This window comes from Rhinopithecus bieti, unplaced genomic scaffold (assembly GCF_001698545.2).
Source record: "Rhinopithecus bieti isolate Rb0 unplaced genomic scaffold, ASM169854v2 scaffold_1251, whole genome shotgun sequence".
Lineage (NCBI taxonomy): Eukaryota > Metazoa > Chordata > Mammalia > Primates > Cercopithecidae > Rhinopithecus > Rhinopithecus bieti.
The window spans coordinates 1043710-1066392 of NW_016803325.1; the positions used below are offsets into that span (position 1 = coordinate 1043710).

Below are 22683 nucleotides of genomic sequence, written 5' to 3' on the forward strand. Positions count from 1 at the left end.
CTGACCTCAAGAAGCTCACAGTCCATTGGGAATAATAAGACAAGCATAAAAGTAACTTTAATATGAAATAGCAAGTGATTAGAGCTAGGTGAGAAGGGGCAAGAGGTCAGCAGCAAATATTACTTTCACAAAGGCCTGTGCCACCCCAGGGTGGAGATTTGTCCCCCGGCTGCTCGCCCTGAGATAGAATTAGGCCTTGAGGCAAGAAATGAAAGAAACTGGGCCGGGCACAGTGGCTCACACCTTTCCCAGAACTTTGAGAGGCCGAGGCGGGCAGATCACCTGAGGTCAGGAGTTTGTGACCAGCCTGGCCAACATGGTAAAACCCCGTCTCTACTAAAAATACAAAATTAGCTGGGTGTGGTAGCGCATACCTGTAATCCCAGCTACTTGGGAGGCTGAGGCAGGAGAATCGCTTGAACCCCGGAGGAGGAGGTTGTAATGAGCCAAAATCATGCCACTGCACTCCAGCCTGGGTGGCAAAAGTGAAACTCTGTCTCAAAAAGAAAAAAAAAAAAAAAAACCAGAAAGAAACTGAAATTAGTTGTTCTGGCCCTGAGCAGGCCTCCTTCCATCCCTTTCCTGTCTATAGCTTTGGGCTTTAGGTAGGGAAAGGGAGGAGTCTAGAAGGACAAAGGGAAGCTGGACTTGAGGGGAGACAAGGACAGCAAGCAAGGTGGAGAATAGGCAGCTCCACAAACCACAACAAAGAAATTCCCACCATGTTAACAGTGGTTATCTGTGGGGAGTAAGGATATATGATTTTGATGTCTTTGTATTTTCCTTTAATACGTATTTAAATTTTTTCCATGTGAAATATGTATTCCTTGGTAATAAGAAAAAAGAGACTGGGCATGGTGGCTCACACCTGGAATCCCAGCACTTTTGGAGGGGCCTAGGTGGGCAAATTACTTGAGCCCAGGAGTTTGAGACCAGCCTGGCAACATGGTAAAACCCCATCTCTACTAAAAATACAAAAATTAGCCAGGTGGCACAGGCCTGTAATCCCAGCTACTTAGGAGGCTGAGGCAGGAGAATCGCTTAAACCCAGGAGGTGGAGGCTGCAGTGAGCGGAGATCACACCACTGCACTCCATCCAGGGCAACAGAGCGAGACTCTGTCTCAAAAAATAACATTAAAGGCTGGGCGTGGTGACTCACGCCTGTTAATTCCAGCACTTGGGGAGGCCAAGGTGGGTGAATCACAAGGTCAGGAGTTTGAGACCAGTCTGGCCAACATAGTGAAACCCCATCTTTACTAAAAATACAAAAAATTAGCCAGATGTGGTGGTGTGCACCTGTAATCCCAGCTAGTAGGGAGTCTGAGGTAGGAACCCAGGAGGCAGAGGTTGCAGTGAGCCAAGATCACGCCATTGCACTCCAGCCCGGATGACAGTCCAAGACTCTGTCTCAAAAAAAAAAAAATTAAAAAAGAACTGTATTTACTTATTTGGAAAGCAGATGTCAGGGTAAGACTTAACATTTTCATTCCACTGGAAGACTCTCATCCTTGTGTGCCTTCTAGTGAACCTGAAGTTAAATGAGACCAGGGTTTTTGTTGTTTTATAAGGCAACAGTGCATAGAGATTAGGTACTTAACGTTCTGGTGCAGACAGAACTGGATTTCAATCCTGGTGTGCTGCCGTATGACTTAGGTAAATTGTTTAATCTATTTGAACCTAGACCTCTCGTCTATAAAATGGGTAATTATAGTAGTGTTTATCTCCTAGAGTTGTTGGGAAAATTACACAAGATACAGCTAAAGTATGTGATGGTGCATGGTGAGCACTCAGATAGCCACAGGTATTATCAGTGCTGCATCCTGTATTTGCTGAACTGGCACAGGCTGGCGCTGCCAGTCTTTTTCTCTCACTGGAAACGCTGATGTCAGCACCCAGAGTACTTGGTTCTAAGACAATCAGTTTATTGATGTCTTTCAGGATGAAGATGATCTGGTCAATGTCCTGATCTGGCCCGAGATTCAACAGGAGCTGAAAATCATTGAATCTGAGGAGGAGCTCTCATCGTTGCCACCTCCTGCTCTGAAGACCAGCCCAATTCAGCCTATTCTTGAGTCGAGTCTGGGGCCCTTTATTCCCCCAGAGCCTTCTGGGAACTTGCCTTGTGGCTCCTTCCAGGCTCCAGTCTCCTCCCCTCTGGAGGTGTGGACTAGGGATCCAGCCAATCAGAGCACACAGGGGGCTTCCACAGCAGCCAGTAGAGAGAAGCCAGAGCCTGAGCAGGGCGTGCACCCAGACCTCGCCAGCCTGGCTCTTCTGGAAATAGTTCCGTTTGAGACCGCATCTCCACAAGCAACAGTGGAAGTAGGAGGCCCAGGGAATCTGTCTCCTCCACTCCCACCTGCTCCTCCCCCTCCAACTCCTCTGGAGGAGTCACCTCCAGTCCTGCTTTCAAAGGGCAGCCCAGAGAGAGAAGACTCATCCAGGAAATTGAGGACAAATCCCTACATAGACCAGCAGAAGTCCCAAGACAGCCCTGAGATCTCTAACCTCTGTCAGGGAGAGGAGGCCACCCCAAGACACAGTGACAAGCAAAATTCAAAGAATGTTGCTTCCGAGGGGAAAGGCTGTGGTCTTCCAGGCCCAACCAGGGAGGTTGAGATCGCCTCACAAGGAGAGGAGAATGTAACCCATTCAGTACAGGAGCCTTCAGACTGTGACGAAGATGACACTGTGACAGACATTGCCCAGCATGGCCTGGAGATGGTGGAGCCCTGGGAGGAACCCCAGTGGGTGACGAGTCCCCTTCACTCTCCCACCCTGAAAGACGCGCACGAGGCCCAGGTACAGGGCCTTCAGGGTCACCAGTTGGAGAAGAGGCTTTCCCACAGGCCCAGCCTTCGCCAGAGCCATTCTCTAGACAGTAAACCCACGGTTAAAAGCCAGTGGACTCTCGAGGTTCCCTCCTCCAGCAGTTGTGCTAATCTTGAAACAGAGAGGAATTCTGACCCTCTTCAGCCTCAGGCACCCAGGAGAGAGATTACTGGGTGGGATGAGAAAGCCCTGAGGTCCTTCAGAGAGTTCTCTGGCCTGAAAGGGGCAGAGGCTCTTCCCAACCAGAAGGGACCACGTGGTGTGCAACCCAAGCCAGCAGAGACCAGCCCCATCAGCCTAGCAGAGGGAAAGGAACTGGGGACACACCTGGGGCACAGCAGGCCACAGATTAGGCAAGGTGATGTTCCTGGGCCAGAGAGCAGCAAGGAGAGTTCACCCAGCATGCAGGACAGCCCTTCACCTGGAGAGCACCCCACAAAGTTACAGCTGAAGAGCACAGAGTGTGGGCCCCCAAAAGGGAAAAACAGGCCTTCTTCCCTCAACTTGGACCCTGCCATTCCCATTGCTGACCTCTTCTGGTTTGAGAATGTGGCCTCATTTAGTTCACCTGGAATGCAGGTCTCTGAGCCAGGAGACCCAAAGGTCACATGGATGACCTCATCTTACTGTAAAGCAGACCCCTGGAGGGTTTACTCCCAGGACCCCCAGGACCCTCAGGACCTGGACATTGTTACTCATGCACTGACAGGCCGCCGTAACTCAGCTCCTGTGAGTGTGTCAGCTGTGAGAACCTCCTTCATGGTCAAAATGTGCCAGGCCAGGGCGGTCCCAGTCATCCCTCCCAAGATTCAGTACACCCAGATCCCACAGCCCCTGCCCTCTCAGAGCTCAGGGGAGAGTGGGGTTCAGCCTCTGGAGAGGAGCCAAGAGGAACCCAACTCAATCAGTGGGAGCACTCAGAAACTTGCCAAAGATGATTCTCCCTCCTCCCTGGAAAGCCCAAAGGAAGAAAAACCAAAGCAAGATCCTGGAACTGTTAAGTCCTCACCAGTGGATGCCACTGCACCCTGCATGTGCGAGGGTCCCACCCTTTCTCCAGAACCAGGCTCATCTAACCTGCTCTCCACCCAGGACGCAACAGTGCAATGCAGAAAGCGCATGTCAGAGACAGAGCCATCTGGGGACAACCTTCTTTCTTCAAAACTAGAGCGACCATCTGGGGGTTCTAAGCCTTTCCACAGGTCAAGGCCAGGAAGACCTCAGAGCCTAATCTTATTCAGTCCTCCTTTCCCCATTATGGACCACCTGCCCCCCTCATCCACAGTGACAGATTCCAAGGTCCTGCTGTCCCCTATCAGAAGTCCCACCCAGACAGTTTCCCCTGGACTTCTTTGTGGAGAGTTGGCAGAAAACACATGGGTCACACCAGAAGGGGTTACACTTAGGAATAAAATGACCATCCCTAAGAATGGCCAGAGACTAGAGACCTCAACTAGCTGTTTTTACCAGCCCCAGAGGAGATCAGTAATTCTGGATGGAAGAAGTGGGAGGCAAATAGAATGATTTCAGTTCACCTGCTGGTGTCTGAAAAATATCCTGATTCATCTGGAAGTTATTACAGGGCCAGCTTGCCATATTCCAGTCACAGGTTATCAAGTTTGGGCCTATTTTGGCCTCTGACTTCTCTTTCTTCAGCCTTTTGACCACTTATTAATTAGTCCATTTGCCAGAAGAGTGGTCAAGGGAAAAAACGAGAGATGAAATTTAGTTAAGTCTGTGTGAGCAAGTAAGAGAAGGTTAGGTAAGGGGAGAGGATGGAATGCTTATCTCCAATGAACTTTGGAGCTTGTATATGAGTCGGATTGCTCCCCTATTTCTTTTAGCTATTACTCTTGAGAGCTGGCTGTCCTTTGAAAGAAAGAAATAATGTTCTTTGAAAGAAAGAAAAATCTCTTGCTGTGTCAAACCTCAAAATGTTGCTATTGGGGTTAGAAGGCCTCCTCTTCATGCTTTTTAATGTTCTTTAAAACGTGTTCTTTTAGACCAGTTTTCTAATAAGCTTTGTAAAGTGTACTATCCAAATTAGAAGTGGATTTGGAAATGCAAACTAACGTGCACTTAGATATCCAAGTGGGTAAGCTTACCCACTCTTACCCATGCTCTTTCCCTGGAATCCCTGGAGACCTGTCCAAGATGATTTCCATATACCAGCATAGAAAATCAGAATCAAGAGCAAACTCTGAGACTGGCACAATCCAAGAAGATTTTCTGGCTCTGGCTTTTGGTAATTTGGGGCCCCAACTGCCACTGTACTGGACTGTAATTTATAAATCCAGTAGCTGCACAGGGTGGAGGCTGCGCTGAGGATTACCATAATGAAATGTACTAAATCTTAATTTAGGTATGCAATCGTGAAGTGAAGGCATCTGCTTTCTTTACAGTATCAAGAGTCCAAGAACAGGATGTCATCATAGATAAAAGCCTCACACAAAGGCAGAACTACACTCCAAACGTAATGTGTTTAAATTGACGGGGCACTAGCAGAAAACACTTTTGGCTCAGCTTTACTCTTCTTCCACACTACGCTGGGCCCAGCAGTACAGGAGAGAATGAAGGGAGGAGCTCCAGGAGGAGAGGGAAGAGCCCTAGCAGGGTGATCATCACAACCACTCACTGAGAGTTGCCCTTCTTAAAAATGTATTTTATTTTAGCCAGTGGGTCCCTTCCTTTCTCCTTTCCTCTCCACTGCTCAAGAACAGATTTGAGGCCAGGTGCGGTGCCTTACATCTATAATCCCAACACTCTAGGAGGCTGAGATGGGTGGATTGCTTGAGCCCAGGAGTTCAAGACCAGCCTGGGCAACACAGCGAGACCCCATCTCTTTAAAAATAACAGACTTGAGGAATCCCTCTCCCTTTCATAATTCCCCTCATCCACTGCCCACTCCAGGCACTCACTCAAACTTGCTCTTCAACTCTGTATACAAGCAGAAGCAATAAACCAATCTGATTTTCTTTTCAGTTATGTATAACTTTCAATGGTTCTTTCCTTTCCAGCTGGCGAGAGAAAGGAGAACTAATATACCTGCTGGCAGATTTTGGTGCTGCCCATAAAAGGACTTCACAGGGCATCTCTTCTCAGGTTCAAGCCTGGCTGAATTCTGTCCAGAAGCTCAGTCATTGCAGAAATTTCTCTAAGGGCTGGGATATCACAACCAAGGGTAGTTCCGGACTTAGTGGGGCTGAGATGAAGTTACCTCCTCCACTGAGAAATTGGAAGCTGATTCTCTGCAACAGATACATATTCCTCTCTCTCTTTCTCTCTCTCCTCCCTCTCCCTTCCTCCCTCCCTTCCTCCCTGATAAACCTTACAGTTTTGAAATCTTGTTCGGTGCCTTTTAAGCCAGTGTCTGTGGCAAGGGTAACTGGCAAGTCAGCTAATGAGTTCTGCCTTCCGGGAGCACTGAGTGAGCAAGGCATTTCATCAGTGTTTTGGCCTTCTCGTTGGGTGAGCAAGACATTGGACCAACAGCCAATGAGATATGAACCTGAAAGAAAAGTCCTAGAATATAGTATTTTTCCCCTTGGCCAGCAAAGTCAAGAAATAGAGTTGCGACAGATGAGAAAGACCATGTTCAAAAGATCTGAAAAGTACATTCCTGCCTTATCAGAAAATGTGGCAGACAGGTTTTATGTCAGCCTCAGTGCCCCTGCAGTGTCCACGCTTTGATAAGGACCACATTCCAGTTAGAATGTGAGGGAGGGAAAGAGCTGCACTTCGCTTCACCATCAGAACTCTGAGCCAAATATGAAATATGTAAACTATTTTATGATTATTTTAAATGTTAGGTAACATTTATAAGATATTTTTATTTGGGGATAGACTGAGAAGCCACCATTTACATATTAACAAGTGACTCAGTTCTAAGGGTTGAGGTGCCTGTGTGGATTTATAAAATGGTTGCAAGATCTTTTAGGCTCTGACATTTATAGCATCACCTTCAGGAACACAATTCTGTGGATGTCATCATGAGACACACTGACAGCTGTGGAGATAGTCCCTACTCTCAGCTTTCCTTGCCAGTCAAGTCCAGAAGGCCTTAGAAACTGACTCACCTTCTCAGTCAGCGTCTGCTGCTCAAGTGCGGACCTCCGCTTTGACTCTCGCCCGGCCTGCCAGCCATCACAAAGGCATTCGTAAACTTCCTGTGGTCTGGGCTAGCCTGACACTGATAAAATTCCATTCGAAAGAAAGAAAACTCATATTTCCTCCCCAAATTGTTCCCCCAAATGCTCTGGGATTACCTATTTCACCACTCATTTGAGTCTCTGAGAAAAGAACTCCCTGAGAATGGCTGGATGGGAATCAAATAGTCTGCTTCCATTCAGGAGGGGACAGAACAGGAGCTGCTGTTTTTAGGAGGATTTACCTGGTGCCCTAGAAAGGGCTATGGAATCAAATTATCAGAGGGCTCCTTCAAATCAACTATCAGTCCTCAAAATGGGGGTGGCTGATGTTAAATGATGAATTTGAGGTGAAACACATGCATGTACTGTTGTTTTCTTTCAGCATTAGTGGTTGCTGAAGAAAATAGTAACCTACATTTTCTGCTACACTTGGAATATGAAGAGATCTGAACAAGAATCCCATTAAGACACCTAACAATCTAAACCCTAAAATTCAAAATATTGTCCAAATCAAAATTCTAGACTCTGAGGACATAAAAAATGTAAATGTCATCATCCTCAACAAATATTTATCGGGAGCTTGGTGGTAGTGCACTGGGTACCTTAGCACTCCCAAATCATTCAAGAGTCTAGTGAAAAAGGGAGAGGAATGGCAGCAAATAAAACACCCCCATAAACAACCAGGAGCAAGATTGAGAACCATTAAGTTGCCAAACAAAAGCAGAAGGGGAAAAATGTGTGGTAACCAGCATCTTTTAATAGGATAGTCGATGGTATTCAAGTGACCTACTGATTTCAAATAATCAAATTGAACACAATTGCAAATCCAATAGAACATCCCAGTGAGGCACTCAGGTGTTTGAGAACTTTGCTTTGATTTAGAAAACTAGAAAGTGGCAACTAGGTTAGAATAAGTAGTTCGGAGGTTTCGTGTGGTCATAATTGGTTTGGTGAAGTGTGAGATCTCTGCAAATGAGCCAGGTAACATCAGTATTCCATACCGCTTGAAAAGGGAATTTTAGAGACTTCTGTCATCACAAAGCAAGTTAACTCCTAGTTAATGATGAAGCAGTAGGCCCAAGATAAACTGTTCATTTCAAGATAAATTGTTCTTGTCAGTGTTTGGCGTATGATAATCATATTTGGCTAAAATTGGATGGACAGTCATTTGTCTACACAGGCACCTTGCATTCCTGCGTGAAGAGATACTGGGGAGCATGCAATTATCTTGTCCAGTATTAGAGTGGGAGAAGTTCACAGTAAGTCCAGTTCCCACCAGGATTTATTTGGGCCACATTCTACCATGGCCAGTCCAATCTGATGACCACATGAGTCTTGGGGTTAAGTGTTGCTAAGAATATGATTTTAGACTTGTCCAGCAGGAAGGTCAGCTCAAAATGTGGCATGACAAAGAATATGCTCTATTACCAAAACCTTTCCTAGCAAAACAAGGCCAGAAGAGGGAGCAAGCATCTTTCCAGGCGTGGAGAGGAGGGGGCAATGGTGGAAGGGTGATTGCCTGAAATCAGTGCCAGTACAGATAGCATAAAATTGGGGGCCACCACAGATTGGCTGGCTACTGTGTAGATCATTTAGTAATCTTGAGGCACATTAATAATGCAGAGATTACTTTTCTGTGAGGGTAGGGAGGATGTAGCTAAATGTAAGAAGCTTACAAGGTCCAAAGCCATGTGTTTTACTGGACAAATCACAATGCTTTGCAATAACTTAGTGCCATAGTACTTTCTGGCTTATAATTCTGCAAAGTAAAGCACTTTTTTCAAAGGAGTGTATTGGAAAGCCACATGATTTCAGCTGCGTTTTAAGCTCTACAAATACGTTTCCAAAGATGTAATCAAAATGTAATTCTATTGATTAAAAATATAAATATTAAAACTATCCATAGAGACATTTAAGTGTAATTAAAACATTGTTATGCTTTAAAAAATACTCTAATAAATGATATAAAATATAATGCTTATGATGGAACTATGAGCTAGAGGAGGACATGGGGTCACCAAAACCAATAATCAGAAAAGTAGATTATGTGCAGCAGGCTCATTGTTTCAGTTTGTTCTGTTTGATGTCTTTTTTTGTTACTTCAATGTTTGATCTCACCAAAAAAGTCCGTGATGATTTGCTTCCATACGTTTTTGTTGTTTTTGTTATTCTACATACTAATAATTGCCAGATGTTTGCAACTTCACCCTCTTACTGTTGCAAACACATAGTCATGTCACTCAGGAAACCCAGTGTAAGTCCAGGATATCATAATGAAAAATGAGAATAAAAGCTCCTTGCTTCTCAGAACTCCACAGCTTATGAAGGCACATGGGTCCACCTGCACAGATGTGAACTCAATTTTTCTATTACTTGAATCAATCAAAGGGGACTCTTCTTTTATTTGAGTAATTATGTTATTGATGCTCCAGGGGGAAAGGCAAATATTTGTTGTCCTGGCATATATCCTGTTATATGTATGACCAAAAGGTGGGGAGGGGAGGTGAACAATCATACAACCTAGGTTCACAACCTAGTGATATTTGCAGTGAAATATTTGCAGTGATATTTCCCCTTTCATTGCCAACGAGATGAAAACACTACCATTTTGGCAACAACTTTCTATTTAGAACCTTACACTACTCAGGCCTGCTCCTGCTATCCTTCACTACTGCCCTAAATGCCTTTTTCTCCTGTATACTCCTGGATCGTCACACTCTGGCTTTTCTCCTGAACTTCCCCCAACCCTGCTCCAACACACAGTTCCCCTCACTTCCAGTCTTTCCCACTGTTCTCTGGAGTCACTCTCTCCTTATAAACTCCCCCTCAGTCCCAGTCTCTTCACTGAATATTGTTGCCACTTCCTGGACTTCAAGAAAACTCATGTGAGAACGCTTCCTTCCCTCCACAAAAGGCTGCACATGTGCACATGCGCCCATATTATGCAGACTTACACGAACGGTCAGAGGACGTTCTCCCAGGTCCTCACTTCTGCTTCTGCACCATGGTTTCTTCCCATCACATACAAAAATCCCTCATTACCAAAATGTGCGGATCCAACTATTTCAACTTTTATCATTTGTGGCTATGATTATAGTTAATGTCCCAGATTCCCCAGTCTTGGGTACCAATCTCCGTTTCCTTCTACCTCATGTCCCACCATCATCCTGGATGACTTCAGTGTTTTAGAGGAAAGCCCACCCAATACCCTTGCCATAACTGCTTACAGCTTTTTACATCTACTCAGTTTTGAACATATGCTTCTAGGGTTACACATCAGGCTATTTCACAATAGAGAATTTTGTGATCCTAAATTCTCATTTTCCTTTTTCAGAACTTTCTCTAGCCTTACTACTTTATTCCTTGTATTTGTGCAAGATTATCGTGCCTGCCCCCATAACCTCCTCTGATAGACAGCACTCCCACCACACTTCCTAATTCCTTCCCTAGCCTTTCCAGACCTAAGGTGCATCATCCCCATTGTTCTCACTAGGACCATTAACTCCCTTAACCACTAGTCCTTTAGCCACACCTGCTTGACAAACCTCCAACCTGGAACCTGGACTCTTATCACACATCTCTGCCCTTTAACTGTGTCTGTGGATTAGATTAGAGAAAACAATAAAACCATAATATAAGAGCTTTTAGATATTTGTAGTCCACCACCTCAACAGCAGCCTCATTTCCAAAACCTACAACGGCTGTTCCACAACCCACAATGGCTATTCCACCATTCTTGACTCTGTCCTATACAACTCTTTCTTCCCCACAAATAACTGTTATTTCTTCATAAGTTTATAGTATCAGACATCTTTATTCAAGCTCACACTGCTATTTCCCCTTACCTGTATATGTGTGTACCTAACCTCCCTTCTAGTTCAGAGGAAGTGTTGCCCCTCTTTCCAAGAGCTCCCAGGCTTCTGTGTTCCCAGTCTCCTGACATCCACTATTCTTCCCTGTGTACTCAGCCAAAGTCTATTCTATCTTAAACAAAAGTCTTCCTCAATTTTGTCCACCTTTGTGTCTAGGTTCTTGGAAGAGTCATCAGTGTCATCAATGCTCAATTTATACTTCTTCATTACAATTCACTATTCTGGACCAACTGCAGCCTGACCTCAGCCCGCATAACTCCAGTAAAATCTCTATTGCTAACGTCACCAGTAGTCTCTCATATTCAAATCCAACATTCACTTCTCAGTCTCTAGACTTCCCTGTTATATGTGATCCTATTGATCATCCCTCTTTTGAAACTCTCTCTGCTTTGCCTCCTTCCCTGGCGATTCATTTTCTTAGCTTTGTTCACTTAAAAGGTTCCTCTTCCTGGCCGGGCACTGTGGCTTATGCCTGCAATCCCAGCACTTTGGGAGGCCAAGGCAAGAGGATTGCTTGAGCCGAGGAATTCAAGACCGTACTGGGCAACACAGGAAGAAAGACCCCATCTCTACAAAATAATAATAATAATAATTAATTAATTAATTAACCCGGCATGGTGGCGCACCTGTAGTCCCAAGTACTCAGGAGGCTGAGGTAGGAGAATCACCTGAGCCTGGGCAACAGAGCAAGATTCTGTCTCCCCAAAACAAGTTTTCTTAAAAGCGATTATTCGCCAGAATTCTGTCCTTCTCTACCTTTTCACTTCATATGCTTTCCCTGCACTCTCTTATTTATGCCCATAGCTGCTTCTACCACCTTCACACTGGTGACCCACCTCACCACTATTTTCTCTTCCATGGAAATTGAAATTATACAACTGCATACTTTTATTGGGGGTACAAACAGATATTATGATTTATGAATATAATGTTAAATAATTAAACTGAGCTGGTTAAAATTTTTGTGGTGAGAACATTTGGAATTTATTCTCAGCAATTTTGAAATGTGTAATACTCTATTAACTGTATTCACCATGCTGTGCAATAGAACTAAAAAAAAAAAGACCATATTCCTTCTGAGACTTTGTATACTTTGACTATCACCTCCCCAGCCTCTGTAACTACCATCCCACTCATTCTGAAAAGTGTAGTGATCTCTTGTTGTAGTTTTAATTTGCACTTCTCTATTAACAATATTGAGCAATTTTTCATATGTCTATTGGCCATTTGCAGTTCTTCCTTGAAAAATGTCTATTTTGATCCCTTGCCTATTTTTTAAATCAGTTTTTGTTTTCTTATAATTGAGTTGTTTGAGCTCCTTATATATTATGGAGATTAACTCTCCATTGGATGTATAGCTTGCAGAAATTTTTTCCCAATATATAGGTTGTCTCTGCTGTTCATTGTTTCCTTTTGTTTCCTTTTGTGGTGCAGTTAATTGTTTCCAATTGTAACACTGTTAATTGTTTCCTTTGTGGTGCAGAATCTTTTTAGTTTGAAGTAATCCCATTTGTCTGTTTTTGCTTTTGTTGCCTGTGCTTTTTGGATCAAATCCAAAAAATCATTGCGCAGATCAGTGTCATGTAGTTTTCCTCCTATGTCGTCGTCGTCGTCTTCTTCTTCTTCTTCTTCTTCTTCTTCTTCTTCTTCTTCTTCTTCTTCTTCTTCTTCTTCTTCTTCTTCTTCTTCTTCTTCTTCCTCTTCTTCTTCTTTCTTCTTCTTCCTCTTCTTCTTCTTTTTTTTTTTTTCTGAGATGGAGTCTCGCTCTGTTGCCGAGGCTTTAGTGCAGTGGCATGATCTCGGCTCACTGCAAGCTCTGCCTTCGAGGTTCACACCATTCTCCTGCCCCAGCCTCCAGAGTAGCTGGGACTACAGGTAACCACCACCACGCCTGGCTAATTTTGTGTGTGTGTGTGTGTATTTTTAGTAGAGATGGGGTTGGTGGTTTTATAGTTTCAGGTTCTACATTCACATCTCTTAATCTATTTTAGGTTGATTTTTGTATATGGTTTGAGATAAGAGTTCAATTTCATTCTTCTGCATGTGGATATCCAGTTTTCCCAATACCACCTATTAGACTATTCTTTTCCCATTGGGCATTCTTGGAACCTTTGTAAAATCAACTGATTGTACATGTGTGGGTTCATTTCTGGACTCGCTATTCTATTCCATTGGTCAATGGGTCTATTTTTGCCAGTACTGTACTGTTTTAATTGTTATAGCTTTGTAGTATAGTTTGAAATCAAGTAGTGTGGCATCTCTAGGTGTGTTCTTTTTGCTTGATTGCCTTGGCCATTTGGGGTGTTTGTGGTTTTGTATGAATTTTAGGAATATTTTTTCTATTTCTATAAAAATGACATTAGAATCTTGATAGGGATTGTGCTAAATCTTTAGATTACTTTGGGTAGTGTGAACATTTTAACAGTATTGATTCTTCCACCCTATAAACACAAGAACTCTTTCCACTTATTTGTATCATCTTCAATTTATTTCACCAACATTTTATAGTTTTTGGTGTACGGGTCTTTCAAGTCCTTGGTTAAATTTATTCCTATTTCTTTTTGTAGCTGTTGTAAGTGGGATTGTTCTCTTGATTTCTTCTCAGTTTGTTGTTAGTGTATAGAAATGCTACTGATTTTGTGTGTCAATTTTGGATCCTGCAACATTACTGTATTTATTAGTTCCAACAGTTTTTTTTTTTTTTGGTGGAGACTGTTAGATTTTCTATATATAAGATACATATAAGATTATGTCATTTCAGCAAACTGACAATTTCGCTTGTTCCTTTCTATTTGTGTGGTATTTATTTCTTTCTCTTGCCTAATTGCTCAGGCAAAGATTTCCAATACTGTATAATCTAGAAATGGCAAGAGTGAGCATCCTCATGTTGTTCCAGATCTTAGAGGAAAGGCTTTCAATTTTCCATCATTCAGTATAATGTTAGCTATGGGCTTCTTATATGTGGACTTCACTGTATTGAGGTACATCCCTTCTATTCTTTATTTTGGTGAGAGTTATTATTATAAAAGGATGTTGAATTTTGTCAAATGCTTTTTCTTCATCTAATGAGATGATCATATAGATTTTGTCCTTCATTCTGTTAATGTGATGTGTTACATGTATTGATTTGCATATGTTAACCATCCTCATATACCAGGGATAAATTCCACTTGATCATCGTGGATAATCCTTTTAATATGTTGTTGAATTCAGTTTGCTAGTATTTTGTTGAGGATTTTTGCTTCTATGTTCATCAAGGTTATTGGCCTGTAATTTTATTTTCTTGTAATTTCCTTGTCTGGCGTTAGTATTAGGGTAATGCTGCCCTCACAAAAAGAGCTTGGAAGTACTCCCTCCTCTCCCAATTTTTTTTGGAAGAGTTTGAGCAAGATTGGTATTAATTCTTTAAATGTTTGGTAGAATTAAGCTGTGAACTCATCAGGTCTTGGGTTTTACTTTGATGACAGACTTTTTATTACTGATTCAATCTCCTTACTTGTTATTGGTCTGTTCAGATTTTTCTATTTCTTCATTATTTGGTCTTGGGATTACATGCATCTAAGGATTTATCCATTTATTGTAGATTTTCCAATTTGTTGGCATTTGTTTATAGTAGTCTTTCATGATCCTTTTATTTCTGGGGTATCAGCTGTAATGTCCTTTCTTTCATTTGTGAATTTATTTATTTGATCTATTCTTTTTTTCTTAGCCTAGCTAAAGGTTTGTCAATTTTGTCTTTTCAAAAAAGCAGCTTTTTTTCCATTGGTCTTTTGTATTGCCTTTCTATCTCATTTATTTCTGCTATGATCATAATTATTTCCTTCCTTCTGCTAACTTTGGGTTTAATTTGTTCTTTTTCTAGTTCTTTGAGGTATAATGTTAGGTTATTTGAGAACTTCTTTTTTGATGTAGGCATTTATTGCTATAAACTTTATTCTTAGAACTGCTTTTGCTGTATCCCATAAGTTTTAATATGTTGTGTTTCCACTTTTGTCTCAAGATCCTTTAAAATTTTCCCTTGAATGTCTTCATTGACCTATTGGTTGGTCAGGAGAATGTTAATTTCCATGTATTTGTGAATTCTCCAAAATTCCTCTTGGTATTCTTTTCTCATTTCATACCATTGGAATGAAAAGATATTTGATATAATTTGTGATTGGAAAAGATATTTGATATAGTTTCAGTCTTCTTAAATTTGCTGAGGCTTTTTTTGTGCACTAACATGTGATCTATTCTGTTGAATGCTCTGTGTGCACTTGAGAGTGTGTATTCTGTTGCTATTAGATGGAATGTTCTGTATATGTCTGTTAGGTCCATTTGGTCCAGTGTTGCTCAAGTCTAATGCTTCCTTATTCTGTTTGGACGATCTGTCCATTGTTGAGATGGGGTACTGAAATCCCCTACTATTCTTGTGTTGTAATCCATCTCTCCCTTCAGATCCTCTAATATTTGTGCTATATATTTAGGTACTTCAATATTAAGTGCATTTAAATTTACAATTGTTATGTCTTCTTGATGAATTGACCCTTTTATCATATGAGGTCCTTCTTTATGTTTTTTTTTCCAGAGTTTTTGACTTAAAGTCTATGTTGTCTGATATAAATATAGCCATCCCACTGTCTTTTGGTTTCCATTTGTGTGGTGTATTATTTTCTATCCCTTCACTTTCAGTCTATGTCTAAAAGTGAGGTGAGTCTCTTGTAGGCAGCATATAGTTAGGTCTTATTTTATCCATTCAGCCACTCTATGTCTTTTTATTGGAGAAATTAATCCATTGACATTCAATTGTTGCTAGGTAAGGACTTACTACCGTCATTTTGTTAGTTGTTTCTGATTATTTTGTACATACTTCATTTCTTTCCTCCTCTCTTGCTGTATTCCTTTGTGGTTTGTTTTCTATAGGAGTATGCTTTGATATTTTTGTTTTGTGCTTCTAAAGATTTTTGCTTTGTGGTTACCATTAGGCTTACATGGAACATCTTATATTTACAACCACCTATTTCAAGCTTATAACTACTTAACTTTGCATATAACTCTATACTTTTACACCATCATTACAATCCAATAGTATTCTGAATGGGCTGTGCTTTATTTATATGTTTGAGTTTTGTGCATGTTTCATGTTATTAATTACCAGCTTTTTGTTTCAGTTTAAGTAACTCCATTTAGCAATTCCTACAAGGCAGGCCTAGTTGATGATGAATTCCTTTAGCTTTTGTTTGTCTGGGAAAACAAACTTTTTTTTTTTTTTTTTTACTTCTCCCTCATTTATGAAAGACAGCTTCGCTGGATAAAGTATTGTTGGTTGGCAGTTGTTCTCTTGAGCACTTTGAATTTATCCTACTCTCTCCTGGCCTGCAGGGTTTATACTGAGAACTCTGCCAATGGTTGTATAGCACTCCTTTTTATGTGATATGTTTCTTGCCTCTTGATGCTCTCAAAATTTTTTGCCTTTGATTTTTGATAGTTTATTATGTGTTGTGGTGTACTCCTCTTTGGGTTGAATTTGATTGGAAACCTCTGCAGTTCCTGTACCTGGATGTTGGCATCTACCACAGATTAAGGAAGTTTTTAGCCATTATTTCTTTAAATATGCTTTTTGGCCCCTTTAAATATGCTTTTCAGGCACCTCTTTCTTCTCCTTCTCCAGCTGCTATTATGTGAAGATTTGGTCTCTTGATGGTGTTCCATAATCTGCAGGTTTTTAGAAATTCTTTTTTTTGTTTTGTTTTGTTTTTGTTTTTTTTTTTGCTCCTGACTAGATAATTTCAAATATTCTGATTCTTTCTTCTTCTTGAGTCAGCTGTTGAAGCTTTCTGTTGAATTTTTCAGTCTCTTGAACTTCTATCCCATTCTTATTGTTTCTATTTATCAACTTTCTTTTTAGTGTACCATTTTCAAATTTCATTAAATTTTTAATCTGTATATACATTAATAGTTCACTGAACTTCTTTATGGGTATTATTCTGAATTCTTTGTCAGTTATTTCATAAATCTCCATTTCTTTGGGGTCTATTATTGGAGCTTTATTAGTTTCTTTTGTAGGTGTCATGATTGTCTGATTCTTCATAATCTGTATGTTCTTGTATTGTTGTCTGTGCATTTGAGGAGACAGCCCCCTCTTCTGGCCGTTACAGGTGTTCTTGGGCAGGGATAGACCTTCATTATTTAGTCTATCCTATGATTCTGGGTCAGTTGATGACAACCCCAGGCAGGCAGAGATTCTTGTGAGTTCTCTAGCTGACTGGGCCACTGCCTTTGCTCTATTGAGTGGAATTGCTGGTTGGGTATTGCAATGACTTCTGGTCAGACTGGCCATAAGATGTACTGCCTGGCTGATAATTCTGATATTTGGGACCTGCAATAGGGCAGGGCTGTAGACTGGGCTACAAGGTTAGGTGGAATCACTACACATAACATGTGTGTCCAGAGGATGTACTCCTTAGAAATGTGCAATTAAGGGTTGCCTCCATCAGGATGAAGCCATGGAGTGAAATTTTGGCCAAGTTCAGTGGCTTTTGATCTCCGGAGTTAAGCAGGTCTAGCCACTTTGCTTCTTCCGGATGTGTGGAGGTGGAAGTCTCTTTGCCTGGGCAGGGTCATTGGAAGTGCTTTTTGGCTTGGTGGAGCTGCTGCTTGACTTCTAAGGTCAAGGTGGTCTAGCCCCTTCACTTCTCCAAAATAAAAGGCAGGCATCTCCCTTCCTGGCAGGGTTGTTGGGAGTTGGCTCTGAAGCTAGGCAGGAAGACCAGTAGTGTAGGGACTCAGGCTAGATTGTACTTCCCACTGTCCTTTTCTTTTCTTTTTTTTTTTTTTTTCTCTTTTTTTTTTGAGATGGAATCTTGCTCTGTCGCCCAGGCTGGAGTGTAGTGGCACAATCTCAGCTCACTGCAACCTCTGCCTCCCAAGTTCAAGCAATTCTCCTGTGTCAGCCTCGTGAGTAGTTGGGATTACAGGCATGAGCCACAATGCCCAGCTAATTTTTGTATTTTTTGTAGAGTCAGGGTTTCACAGGCTGGTCTTGAACTCAACGACCTCAAGTGATCCACCCACCTCAGCCTCCCAAAGTGCTGGGATTACAGGCATGAGCCACCACACCCAGCCCCCACTGTGCAAATTTTGAAGGTCACCAGCTCAGTCTTGCAGGTGGGCTATGAGGTTGGCTGATATCTTTGATCAGGCACCTCAGCCAAGCAGGAACACAGAGGTACCACCAGTATCTGCATGCTGTTCACTACCTCTGCTTCCTTTCTTTGTTTCTACCTGACTCCAGGCAGTCTAGCCATGCTGTTTCCCCTAGTGCTTCTCATGAGATGAGACCAGACTGGGCTTCCTGGGAAGCATCTTGGAATGCTAGGGAAACTGGATCTGGTTTTCTTTTCCCCCTGTATAAACTGTTGGCCTAGGGAATTCTTCATCTGGCATTATGTCAACTTGGGGGAAGGGAGTGAGCAATATAGTCAAAGTGAGACTGTCCTTACCCTTTGAATTCAGATTTCATTCAGCTTTATGGACCATACTAGTGTCTCAGACTAGTTTCTAAGTGTTGGGGTTTTCAAAAAGATGTTCTAGTCTGTGGAGTTGCTAGCTGAACTTTCTATGAAAGCAAGTGGAGCCTGAGACTTCCTACTCTGCCATCTTGCTCTGTTTTTTATTTTCTCTTACATGGACTTTTTAAATAGTTGGCTAATCTCCTACTTGTAGTCTCATCAACATTGCCCCATCTCCAAACCCATTCTACATACTGCTGCCAAAGTTGTCTAAGAGAGGACAGTGGTTCTCAAAACTTCAGCATTCCTAAAAATCACCTGGACAGCATGTTAAAAACAGATTGCTGGGCTCCATGTAGTTTCTTACTCAGCAGGTGTGGAGTAGGGCTTGAAAATGTCCATTTTTAACAAGTTTCCAGTTAAGTGATGCTGATGCTGCTCACCTAGAGATTACTTTGGGAACTACAGCCCATTGGATCGTAAGTTATTCTTAGCTTAAAATCTTTCATTAGCTATCTTCTGTCTACAAAAGTCCCAAGACATCTGTCAGCTTATTTGAAGTACTTATGAAAAGTGCACTTTATTGGGCTTCACACTCAAGATTCTTAATAGATCTGATATCTATTACATATCTCATACATATTTCTATCAATGAACACCCTTGTGTGACAAATGGTTTACTTGTCTATCTTCTATTAGTTAGTGAACTCAAACATCACTATCTCCAGCACCCAGCAGTGTTTGGCATATAATTGCCCACTACATAGAAATGAGATGCCTGGCTAGCTCAGTTAATAGAAATTTTTTTAAAATTAACTAAAAAAAAAAAGGGAGAAACGGCAGAACAGGTGGCAGTGGTGGTGACTGATAGAGATAGGAAGGAAAGGAGGATCAGGAATATAAACATGGAATCAGAGTAAATAGGATATTGAGGAAAACTTATGTCATGCTCATTCCTGTGAACTGCCCTCCCCTACTCCTTTATTTACCCACCTTAGACCACCCAGACTAGTCAAGTATCTTCTTTCCTTTTCCAGTATCCAAGTCCACCCAATTGAACTTTTGCTAAACCATGCTTTCCACAAACATTTTTACCTTCCCAACAAAGAATTACAAAAAAGGTCATTATTTAATGATTACACATTTTTCTATCACTGAGCAAATATGGTGTCCCTTCTGTTACATGAACTATAATAGGATATCCAGGTAACTAGTAATTTTTCTCTCTTCCATGAACGTGGCCCCTACAAAACAAAACAAAACAAAACAAAAAACAGCTGGAATGTGTAGAACACGTTGAACTAAACCGTCTTATGCCCCTTATGCTGCCATATCTGGAGGTGAGGGTAGGAGGAACTTTGCAATTCCATTAGCCAAAATTAATTTTTATTTATTTCTTATATCCATTTATTTATTTAGCCAAGCCAGTATCTGGTTCTGTGCTACCCCTTAGGACAGGACCAAGACAGATCAAGCCAGAAGGGGCATCATATCAGTTTATAAGACTGGTCTGTTACCTCTAATCAGGGTTATCTGGGTTACTTTTCCAAGCTAGAGCCAAGTTGGGGCAATTTTGATGAGATATCTCTGTGCCCCTGCCACCCATTTTGCTCTAAACTACTGAGTAATCTCATCAAAATGTTTGCTGCCAAGAGAAGCATATTTTAAGATCCTATGGAAAGCACAGAGAAATGGCAGATTCCCTATCCTTCCCACCCCTATCTCAAGAACCACTATATTTAGGCTGAACTACTTTAAAAAGCAACTAACCTAATATACTTATTTTCGTGCTATTCTTCCAATATACCAACTTGTCCCCACCTCAGGGCAGTGCCCTTGCTGCTACTGTAACATGGAATTCTCCCCAAAGCTATTTATATGATTCAGTCTTGCTTTTGCTTTGCTCAAAAATCATCTCCTCAAAGATGCCTTCTAGCAATGCCATTCTTACCATTTCCTTGCCCTGATTTCCCTTTACTGCACTTATCACTACTACCAGGGAATGTTATATTATACATAAACTTATTTGCTGTATTTTCTGCACCACCTAACTCCCCCACCCTCATGCATATTTTAAGCTCTGTGCAGGTAGGACCTTTGCATTTCTCATTCACTGCTGTATCCCCAGGGCCTAGTATAGTGCCTAGTGGTTAATATATCTTTGTTGAATGGTTGAACAGACTCAGACTGAATGCCAAATAATGTTAACTTAAAAAAAAGTATACACATCAAAATATTTAAGGAAACAATTATTAATTTAAACATAAACTGATATTGGGTACCTTGGTTTTATACACACTCCTCACAATGCTTCCTTTGGTGAAACCTTTCAGAACTCTTCTGCAAGAATTATTTTCAGAGCCAGCTTGTGAACTACATGACTGGTCTTTTTACTTCATAAGTCTTATTTTGTCTCACCAAAAGTTTCACAGTGTAACAAACCAAACTCAGCACAGGAAACATATGACAATATATTTTAGATTCTCTAAGACAAGGTCTCATAAATTTAGATGACAAGTGACAATATCAATGGACTAAGTATATCACCTCCCATAACCTAAAGAGCTAATACTCATAAACATAAAAGTTCTGGAGTATGAAATTTGAAACACAAATTTTGGATATAAATTACCTGAATACAAAGCTGTAGGTAATTCTTATCTTTCACTTCTCGTAACTCCAAACACAATGCCATTGTAGGTGGGTTGCTGCTAGACTACATCCAAGATTGTTCAGCTGAGGACTTGCCCATTCTCCCAGTTACTTGGAATTTTCAACCTTCCGATACTCTAGCCAACAAGGCATTTGCACTCAGCTTCTTCTACTGATCTAGCCACACATCATCTCCTTCATGAATGCGGGCAGTCTAAAGACTTCCTGTCTTGTAAAGTATTATTTCAAACAACTAAAAGGAAAATCTTTGGAAGCAGAAGTGGAAAAACAGGAAAAGTGGCAGCAAAACCCTGAGCCTCAGGATAGTAGCTTATTCAAAAGTATATTTACATGTCACAGGGTAAAATAGACCAGCTGAGTCCCTATCTTAGAAAGGAAGCCTACTGCTTCCTCCTAGTAGGCAACAAAGAGAACCCCACCTAGGACTTTAACCCACTCTTTTCCCAATGTATTCCAATACTATTAGCCAGCTGAACTAAAAGAGAATGGGTGCTGGTAGGCAACTCCACTGATCTCCCTTTCTTTAGCAATAATTACTGGCCAGCTGAGGGCTAAAGATAATGAAGATTGAAAGAAAAGCAGACATACCAAAGGTACTGTGTCAAGTAATACATGAGATGTGTTCATAAACGAATGAGTTATTCCAGAGCCATACAAACAAATCAATCTCTTTGCTGGACAGGCATACCTCTCATATGTATATTATTCAAATATACTAACACATGAAAGATCAGATCACATCACCTTGTTTACGGATACATTTAATATCCCTTACCCTTCCCGACTTTCAAAACATAATAGTATACAAAATATAAAATATCTTAAATATTTATAAAAATCACAAGAAAAAATAGAATGTATGAAAATATTTTTATCTGAGTTCTCCCTCATTGTTGAGAGGCAGCTTAGTTTGCCTTGAGTTCATAACTGTTGAGTGGGTAGGAGTATGCCCTGCCTAATACTATTCTGTCCCGGAGAAGTTTAAATAAAACATAGTAGTTGCAGAAGAGGATGAGAGCCATGGAAAGTGTGTGGTTCCACTTCTCCGACCGCAGCAAGGAATAGAGCTGATAGAAGACGACACTGCCCTCAATAAGGATAAGCAGATTTAACAGCCTTAATGGTCGATGAAATAAGAACTGTAAGGAAGTTAAAAAAGCAAAACGTTATTTCATAGAAAAGTAATGGCTGTAGTTATTCTTGCATTTATTTTTCTAAAATAATTTAATATTTACAGGTTCCCATATATAATAACAAATAGATCTGTTTATTTACTATCAGGCTATTTCTTGCCATAAAGACTGAAACCTTTTCCTTTTGCTCAAGAAATAATGAAATAAGTTTTATTTCAATGCCCCTGAGACACAAAAGAGATTATGCCCAAAAGAAAACTACTTATAAACATTTTCTTAGACTGTATCTTAGGTATAGATTTTATTTAGGATAAACACAAAAGTATATTTATCTAAGACAGAGGTGGATAAAGGACCAAACAGAAAATATTTTAGGCTTTGTAAGTCAAAAGGCAAAAGTTAAGGATATTACATAGGTACTTATGTAACCACTTGAAAATGTAAAAAACATTCTTGGCTTGTAAACTAAGACATAAATACCAACACTAGAGAAGTTTGGGGAAAAGAGAGGTTACAAATCGAAGATGAATATAA

The 22683-nt window shown here is 41.1% G+C and overlaps 2 protein-coding genes across 7 annotated transcripts in view; one reads left to right on the forward strand and one right to left on the reverse strand.

The window, feature by feature from the left end:
• Window positions 1-7533, forward strand: part of ARHGAP31 (Rho GTPase activating protein 31) — a 130559-nt gene extending 123026 nt beyond the window's left edge. For both annotated transcript variants that reach the window (XM_017875399.1, XM_017875404.1), the window contains exon 12: window positions 1940-7533. In XM_017875399.1, coding sequence (XP_017730888.1) covers window positions 1940-4357 — 2418 coding nt within the window. In that variant the 3' untranslated portion in view covers window positions 4358-7533. The remainder of the gene's footprint in view (window positions 1-1939) is intronic.
• An 11920-nt stretch (window positions 7534-19453) lies between these two features.
• Window positions 19454-22683, reverse strand: part of TMEM39A (transmembrane protein 39A) — a 38448-nt gene continuing 35218 nt past the window's right edge. For all 5 annotated transcript variants that reach the window (XM_017875437.1, XM_017875426.1, XM_017875416.1 and 2 more), the window contains one exon: window positions 19454-22155. In XM_017875437.1, coding sequence (XP_017730926.1) covers window positions 21922-22155 — 234 coding nt within the window. In that variant the 3' untranslated portion in view covers window positions 19454-21921. The remainder of the gene's footprint in view (window positions 22156-22683) is intronic.